Source organism: Atta colombica, unplaced genomic scaffold (genome assembly GCF_001594045.1).
Source record: "Atta colombica isolate Treedump-2 unplaced genomic scaffold, Acol1.0 scaffold9, whole genome shotgun sequence".
In the NCBI taxonomy this organism is placed as follows: domain Eukaryota; kingdom Metazoa; phylum Arthropoda; class Insecta; order Hymenoptera; family Formicidae; genus Atta; species Atta colombica.
Genome location: NW_017259583.1, coordinates 4061140 through 4070927, shown reverse-complemented (window position 1 = coordinate 4070927; position 9788 = coordinate 4061140). Strand labels below are relative to the sequence as shown.

The following is a 9788-nucleotide window of genomic DNA, read 5'->3' as shown; positions in this document are numbered from 1 at the left end:
ATACAAACAAATATATAAATATATAAATATATTACACGACAATTCGATGTTGGCTATAAATTGTACACTATTCAGTAAATATAAACCGAAATATACGAACGAATTGATAAGGATATAGTCGACGATCGAAAGGACTCGATCAGCTTCGATTCCTTCTTGAAATTCTTTCGTACTTAATCTTTCATCTACGCGGTATGCAAAAGATTAGTTTTCTTAATTTTTTTTTATTTATTATAGTCCTTATGTTCTTAATATAACAATTAAAACAAAAATTATAATTACTTTGATTTTTTTATTTGTATGCGTAATTGTATACCGTATGTGAAATTTCTTCAGAAAAAACTTCAGAGTTGGCTGCTCTAACTACCATAAAAATGCAGCTGTTATTTTCTTTGCAACTGTGATTCCTAATATGTACATTTATGTTCTGTACTCTGTCAATTAGTATCCTGTAATATAGCAAACTTGTATCATTCCGTTCTACAAATTAGCTTCGCTAGTATCAGTAAGCCATCATTTAAGTTGCAGCCCAGAATCGAAAAAGCTGCGGAAAATTATTTGTACATAGTAGATTCTAAAGGATTCGAATATACATATAAATAGTGACAATCACGATCGAGTGTAATCTCGCGTCGTGTACGTCGATATTCATTGTAAAAAGAAGAAAATGAAGGAGAGAAGAAAAAAGCGAGCGAGGAGGTGAATTCAATTTTATGATAGTGATCGCGAGAGTGTAGATTTCAGGGTATTTATATCGAAGGTTACATAGTTATACAAATATACAGAAATATTTAAAGATAAATTATATTGTGAGAAAAAAAATATATATATACTATGTTTTTATTGTTGTGAAGTTAACCGGTGCGGCCGACGTCAGTCGCATTGACGAGATTAAGCTCTGTTCTTGTAACTAACATAATCCATAATTGCACTCACAATCGCTATTAAGTTGCCTCTGTCATCGCGCAATAATATTCGAATTTGCATCGAAGTAACTTGTTTTTAAGCTTCCAAATCAAATGCGTAAGACGAAATGTTGCTATTACCAACCTTTTCTGTTTTGTTCTTTTAATTTTCTTTTGTTTATGTATCTACAAGTGACGAAGAGATTCAAGAGATAGATTTTCATAAAACGACGACACGCAGAATGTACAATATATTTGAGAAGAATGTCTCGATATCATCCACGAGGGCGAACTAGTGACGGATACTAAGCGGTTAAATAATCCAGATGTTTATAATGTAACACGGGAGAGCTTCTTCCTGTTCTCCTTATACAGTGTAATCGAACACGCGCACACGTCACTACCTGTAGGGCACGACACAACGACTATTACCGTCTCTAATTCTTAGCGAGTTACTTGGTAATTTTAATCGATTTCCGTAAATGACGGGGCGAGAGCCGATAGAGCACTATCAATTTATAAGCACACGTCAAATTTATCGAATTAAAGATGAATTTCTTCTATCGGCGTTTCGTTCTCGAGCCGGTGCACTCAGGTATATTTATCCGGAGGAGTTCGGCCAATTTCGTGCGGGAGGGACTTTTGTTTAATACGAATGAATCCGGATGTGTCGAGGCTTCCTCTTTCCGTTGTAGGATTTACGACATGTGATTCCTGAGCAAAACAACAAGTCACAATAATGTCAAAATAACATTAAAATGAATCGTTACTGATTAAAAAGTAACTTTAGTAATCATTTTGGAATCATTTTAATGTAATATGATGACTTGTGTTTTGCTTGAAATTCTGTCGATGCACACGGCTTCGATGGTTAACTATCGAGTTTCAATCGGAGGCAACGCTACCGCACGATTTGAGGCATCCCGATGTATAATAACGAGATGATAGATTAGGAATAATCGCACGGTGTAAAGCCCCTGATGCCTGGCACATTTTCTCTGCGAAATATCGGCTTTATCCCGTATGTACGTATGTGCGTGGGCGCGCGGCGCGAATTATCAAATAAGAAAATAGGGGAGACGGCGACAAAACTATTGTATGTATTATTGATAGGAGGAAAAAAATTATGAACAGTCGGACGGAAAATGTTCTGCACTGTAATACGCGCGATCTGATGGTACTACTACTCTAAAGTTCATCATGCTTGAAGGCTATCGAGAATCTATACATAACTGAGTGTTTTACTATTGGATTACATATTACTTATTAATGTAAATGATAACTATTAATGTAAATGGTTTTTCATTATTATATTATTATTATATTATAGATGTTATACTTAATAATATATTTACAAATAATTAAGACGACTCTGTGGTTTCAATCTACTACATCACCTTCCTCTATCCAAAAATCAGTGACTGAATTAAAAAGTTTATTGATCCATACATTATCATATATTATCATTTAAAGTTATTATTAATGAATCATGAAAAGTTAATTATAAAAGATGACAAATCGACTTAAATATGTATAATTTATTATTTAATATCTCAATTCGCATTGAAAAGGACCGAAAACGTTGGCGAAAACGGATTTTTAATTGATTTATAAAAAATTGTTTTTTATTTTTTTATTTTTATTTTTGTCTTGATAAATATACGTTGCATGTTTGTCAAATATTTTTCTATACAGGTTTAAAAAAATACTGTGATCACTCGATTGGGTTGAAGAAAAGAAAGATCCAGACTTCCGACAATAAATATGTTTTATTACACATATATCTCGTACGACGATTACACGATATTAATACATTCATTTAACTGTCCAGCAATCAAACAGGTATTTTTATTTTTCTCTCCCCATCTCATCATCATTACCAATCTATTATTACTAAATATTGTTACACATCTTGTTGAATCACCGATTTGTTATACTTGTAAATCATCATTGAATCAATTTCTGTACTTTTTTTCTTTGGCTCCTATTTTTTTATACTTTTAACGAGCAACTGGCAGACTGTATGTGTTAGAGAAGACATTTTGCTCCAGCAACGATACTTTAGAAGCATGATAAATCAATGATCCAACAAGATTTGTACGACAAAATCGTATTTTGTGGCGTTTTTTTTTTGTTTTTTTATTTTTGTACCTGCGCACACACTTGCGAGATCCATCGAGACGAGCGACAAGAAAAAAATGTTACGGAAAGAACGAATGCATTTCCGCTCGTCCACGCCAAAAATACAATCAAAGACGCACTCGCGCTAAATAATTAAAAAAATCGCCGTTTAATCGAATACATTCACCAAGTGTCAAACTCGGCGTCAGTGCAGAGGTACATAATCGATAACACTTTGTAGTCTTTCTCTTCCTTCTCCTCCTTTTACGACATTGCCCCGACGGCTGAAGCGAACATGATCTCGATTACATTCGTTCGCGCAACGAGTGTTATCGTTAACATTAATAAATCAGTATCTTTCTTATATCGCGCTTATCATTATTACTGTTTATATTATGATTATTATCTTTAATTATTATTAATATTATTATTATTATAACCTCGTTGCTTACGCCCTAAAAACTTCGTTAAGTTAACTCCCCTTTCTCGACTTAACAAAGTAGTCGCGGACTCTCGTGAACCTCGGAGTTTTTCTTACATGCTAAAGCTTGGTGGCCAGCACCAAAACACTCACTAGATCATTGTCTACAACACACATAGAGATTTTGCTTTCTCCATAGTATTTTTTTCCGTTTTTTTTTCTGTTTTTACGATTTAGGTAATTTTCCTTAACGTGATTATAAGAAATGTACGATTACGTGAGCCCGAGCTACCGGTCGCTTACAAACATTTCTGACTCGAATTTTTTCTACTTCGCGTCGATGGCAAGCTTACGACTTAGAATAGTAGTGAAACGTTAATTTTGTTTTTAGGCTGATCCTCGATGCATTCGCTCATCAGTCGCTAATAACGTTTTCCATTTCAATTCCCTGATATCATCGAGGCGCGAAATTGTCGCCATTCCACCAATACGGATGACTACTCTGCTTCCCCTCCCTCTCCCCCCGAAATTAAAAGATTTTCGTGCGACTCATAATCCAAGAGAAGAAAATTATTCTCATAATACATCATTTATACATTAAAAAACAGTGACAAATGTTTGCGTTCACCAACGTTTTCCAAATCCGTTTGGATTGCGATCGCGGCTTTGAACATCAAACGAACTTGCAAATTTGAGCGATTTATGGACATCCATATGATGAAGACACTTTCCTTTGATTGACATACCACACGAAATTCCAAGGATTGTCGCTGGACTATTCGTCATCAGAAGACGTATTGGTGAATGGCACGCTCGGCAATCGACTTAACAATCACTTATATTACTCTTTGGTTAAAAACATCTATCGATATATATCCTCGCTCACATTGTAATTGTACGTATTGCATTTGTGTTACTACCCAGTTACACACAAATTAAAAGTAAATTAACAATGTATAATTTCGCATCCTCAACAATATGAATGTAATATATAACACATGGTGTTACATAACAGTTATATTGCTGAGTATAAAGTTATAACGTTGAAATCTACTTACTACGTTAATTTTAGTTTGTGTCAACTAGGTATGTAAATTTTGTGTGTGTGTGTGTGTGTGTGTGTGTGTGTGTGTATGCGTGTGTATATGTGTGTTTTGCATATATTGTATATATCGCAAGAAAGCGTCTCGCGGCTCTGGTAATTAATTTTAATACAAACTTAAAAGACCAGCTCTTGATATGGTTGTGTATTAAAATTAATTATACTCTTATCTCGATGCCTCTCTGCTGCTCGGTGCTCTCCCGTTAACTGCATGATATGAGAAAAAGAAGTGGACTCCTTCCTCACTTCTTTCGCTTAAATCATACAGACAACGGGTAATACTCTACGTATTTGCTCTAGCATTTCCTTTATAGACACGCGGCTACTTCTGGATTTTCGTTTTTCGATTATGAACAATTCACTTACGAACTTGTCTACGTCTACAAAGCGAACATGACAAAATCTTACGATTAAAGACAGGTATCTCTTTTTCTATAAGTAGGTGACTATCGAATACCGTCGAAGAACTAAAAGGATGAACGCACCTAACTGCAACTGAGTATCCTTTCGTTTAATTATTTTCTAATTTCGTCGTTTCTCTTCCTTTTCAGTATAACGTGCATTTCGGATAACGAAATTAAGCTCGATTTGATCCATAACGTGGATAATTTTGAATATCGACTAATGGCGAAACGTTAACAAAATTATTCATAAAATTAGATCACGAAAATGCAACGTATTATTGAGCTTATGACATTACATTATAACTTACGAATTAGAAACAAATTGATAAACTTCCGTCGTACGCAAATACAAGTCTCAAAATGTTGCTTACGTGTCAACAATTTTCGCGCGGCGTTCAAAATCCAAGAAGAAGACAGAGACATCAATCTGCTCGGAAGTATCGCTAATACGCATCGTTAGAATCCATAATATATCGTACATTGTTGATATGTTGTTGAGGATCCTGCATGTCCTGGAAGAGGTTCCCTCCAGCCTTCGACGGCGACACAACATCGTTAAATCAATAGAAAAGATGACGATCAGTACACGATGGACAATTATCGTGTGCTGATTATCACCATCTTCGGTGTGTGCGTGTGTAAATGAAAAAAAGAAACATCTTGCCACTCATTCGACGTAGCAAACATACAGTTGCCGCTTTCATTTGCGCAGGTACTTTGTGAAAAGAGATTCGCCCCTCCCGCTTGACAGTATTCAACGAGACGAAACGTGGAGACAAAACTGCGAAACGACGACGAAGACGACGGTGACAATGACGACGACAAAAGACGTGCAGCAGCTTTGTCCATTTACAGCTCGTTTCGGTCCAGCCGAAACTTAACGATCCTGAAGCGTCTTTCGCACTTCGTGAACAATATCGTGAACAATAATTCTGTCGTCGTCGGGACGTTGTCTCTTATCCGCTCGATCGAGACGGCTCCCGTCATCTTAATCGCCGTCCTCCCTCGTGGTCCAGCCGACATGGCATAGGTCGATACAAAAGGACCGGCGACTAGGCGCGGCTAGATGCGAATGTCACTGACGCACTCGCCACCAACTCTGTTGTACCTTCTCATGGAGTTTCCTGCAAATACCAGCGAGCCTCCGTCACATCCCAGCTTCCGTGGCGTTCTCCTCCGTCTCACCGCCCGGATCCTCGCTGGAAAATTCACCACCACCGCCGTCATCGCCGCCCCCTGTGTCACCACCTTCTACAGCTTCGCTAGTCTCATCACCTTCCTCCAATGTCACTTGAAAATGTATCCTATCTTGCTGTTGACTTTCGTTCGTTCCTGACTGTTGCTGATCATCGGACGGCGGCGATGGCGGTATCATTGATTGATACCAGTCGCGATTCTCTTCAAGAGTGTCCAGGATCTCCTGTGCGTCTGGGTGCACCAAATCTGCCCAGGTTTCCCAAAGTGGATGTACGATGTAATCGATGAAGCCGACCTGCGACTTCTCGATGGTCGCACTGTGACGATCGCACATCGGACTAATATCCATGTTTTGCTCTCGCTCGCGGTCGCCTTGCAGGAAGAATTCCTCCATTAATAAGCTCACCCATCGTCGATAAAGAGTCAATGGTTTCGTCGGATTAGACAGGTCGGCGCAGTGCACCAAATTTTCCAGCACCTGAATACGATCGGTGTAATTGTCGAGCAGTAGCACACCGGAACCGGCGACCTTCTTCGTCTCCACCATGGTCTTCAGATCGGCCAGCAACGACATGTGCTTCGACATATCTGTCGAGAGGACCATGTCGATGACCATCTTTCGCAGCGTCTGCCGTTGCTTCTTCGTCATATTCACGAATATGTCACAACCCTCATTCTGCAGAAGCTTGAATGCGACTGCCAAATGATGATTCTCCAATACCGACTCGTCGTTATACATCAACGCGAGTTCGGAACCTGAGCAAAAGAAAAATAACGGATCATTAATTTGCTAGTCATTGTAAAAAAAACAGAAGCAATGAGAACGTTGCAGATATATCTTCGATAAAGAAATATAATATATTGTTTAAATATTTAACGGAACACAAAATAATAAAATAACAAATAATGCAGAACAGAAAGTTTGACAAATCTCGCCGATACTTACTTGAGTTAATGAGGAACTGATTCGTGAGTCCAGGATGGTCTACATCATGGATGGAAGCTGCGAATAATGCAGCGGTGATCTCCAATGGCGTGAACACGGACTGTAATGTAGAAAATATATGATTTATGATATGTTGTCAGAAAATATATTTTTCTTCTTGCGACATCTCAATTCTGTAGTTTACAAAGTACTTTATACTCGTCAATGAGATATTGGTAAAGCTTATTATGAGAGCAAGATACTTATTTCCAAGTTTGGAAAAAAGATAAAATGATGTTACACAAGCAAAGGCGTATATACATTACATACAAACCTCGAGGGCGGGTGTGTTGAGCAGAGTGTGAGTAGATTGAGTCACATCGGCTGCATGGAGGCTATTGTGGAAGGGATTATCCTTCACATAATGATCCTCTAGGGTCATCATAAAGGTAACGAAGGTCTTGGGAGGTATCGCCAACGATTTGAGCAGATCTCGACTCTGGAAGGCCGTGTATGCCACGCAGGTGAGGGGCCGATTGTTACTAAGCTCGCCTATCCTGAAGATATCGATACCCCACTTGTCGATGTCCGAGAGCAACTATAAATAATTACGTGAAATATTTACAATGATCTTCACAATAATGTAGCGGTATTGTGCGTGCAATATACGAATTAAATGTTTTGCTTTGAAGTGATATCGAGAAAAAAAGAGAGATTGACTGCGCGATGTAGATATATTAATTATGAGCACAAATACGCCTTGTAACAACTCATTAAACGAAAGAATGCAATGTGTCTTCAAGTACAGATAGTGGAGATCTTGTGTTATCGTTGAAAGGTCACATACGAAGCTGATTATTTATGGACAACATTGCAGTCTCGCATATTATTCGTGCGACAACAAAGAAGATAAAAAAACAAGCAAACTAGATTTAAGAAGACTTGACTGGATATCATTTATATAAATATCATTAAACTGATTTTCATTGAGTAACAACGTCACGATTGATTTCAATCACTTAATTTTATCAATAATATAATAGTCTCGAAAAAGCGTAGAAGCGTCAACTCAAGCGCCAAATAAAGTAGCGATCCATAGCGATTAAGATAACATTCTGAAATGGTTGAATCAATTGCGTGGGTAAATAAAAATAAGTCTCTAGTCTTGGGAAACCTGCACAAAATCACGTAGTCATTTAAGGATATGTCTGCATCGCATATAATCTGGCGAGCGTATCACCCACAGTCTCTCTATGAGAAATCTGATTAATATGCAGAATAGCAGCTTAATATACTCGGTTCGTTCCTCTTTTTCATTAAGAAAATTTACCTCAATTTGCATAATGGAAAGATTGCCTTTCACCACTTGCTTTCCCAGAAGAGATTTCTAAGAGAGTATACAAATAGCGTTAGAGTTTATTCCTCCCTGAAGTACCGCTTCGCAGACTTGAGTTATTGACTGTATTTTATAACATAAAGTTAAATAATACGATATACGTGGCAGTTGAAGTTAAGAATATCTGAAAACATTCCTCGAATTTCATTTCAGGTCATCATGAATGATGTTGCGATTGCGATATTACTTTCGTAGAAGCGCCGAAAATCAACTTCTCTTTCATTGCGAAAAATGCGCCTCGCTAATCGGTGAAGGTATTAAGGTTATCGAAATCGCACGACCTCGATCCAAATGCTTCTGCCTATTAAAATATAATCGACCTTGTAATCGGTGTAATCATATGTAATCATATCAGGGTAAATGTCTTTTTTTATAAAAGTTCTATCGTCACTCGCGCGCGCTAACCGTCACGTATTTGTCGTCGAAAAAGAGATAAGCTCGCAATCAAATAAAGAAGAAATGAGAAGATATGCAACATGATTTATTTGTATCGGGAAGAAGCGACATGTATTTCAGAAAGATATTTAGGCGAAAATTAAAAATTCCGAGGTGATATGTGCAATAAATTAAGTTCTTCAAGATCCTTTATTAACATTCATGTAAAATAAAATGAAAACTTCTGAATGATAAACTTCTGCGTAATTATGTTTATATGCCAGAGTTTTAGCTCGTCGAAACCAATTAAGCTTTGCTGCTTTGTGTGACTGGCCGACACTTTGACATTAAAAGCAATCATTCCTCACTATTATCTAGCGGCTCCCCTAGTGATTTCAATAATTCAGAAATATTTACCCCGGAGATTTTCTATATAATGAATAACTCGAATATATATTCAGCGCTTGAATATCATCGTGTACCCACGCGTTGACATGCAAATTTGAAATAGCACGACAAACAGCACGACACAGTTGTTTCCTGAAGAGAATAAAATGCGAAAATCGTGATATGCACAGAAATGTGAGATAAACACGGATATTATGGTTATATGGCAAAGATGGTCATAGACTGTAATTTTTCCAATAATTGCTAAATAGCATTTTTGTAATTATTCTCAAAGTAATTAATATTTACAATAGTTTATATGTTTATACATACACTATTCGAAACAACAATATTGTGAATATTATGCAATATTTTTATTTTGACTGCCTACGAAGTTTGAATTAAAAATTATTATAACGTTGAATAAATTATAGTTAAACTATCGTAATCAACGTTACATACGTAATAATGATATAAATTAATACATAATAAATTGTAATCTGATCTATAATTTGTATTTTCATTTTCATTTATTATTTATTTATAAATATAATT

General features: G+C 36.9%; 1 protein-coding gene across 9 annotated transcripts in view; it reads right to left on the bottom strand.

The window, feature by feature from the left end:
* Positions 1–2657: 2657 nt before the first annotated feature.
* The window catches only part of LOC108693420 (cAMP-specific 3',5'-cyclic phosphodiesterase), a 173121-nt gene continuing 165990 nt past the window's right edge, over positions 2658–9788 (bottom strand). For all 9 annotated transcript variants that reach the window (XM_018202350.1, XM_018202345.1, XM_018202346.1 and 6 more), the window contains 3 exons: positions 7410–7673; positions 7097–7196; positions 2658–6906 (listed from right to left, as the gene is read on the bottom strand). In XM_018202350.1, the coding sequence (XP_018057839.1) occupies positions 6101–6906; positions 7097–7196; positions 7410–7673 (1170 nt within the window). In that variant the 3' untranslated portion in view covers positions 2658–6100. The remainder of the gene's footprint in view (positions 6907–7096; positions 7197–7409; positions 7674–9788) is intronic.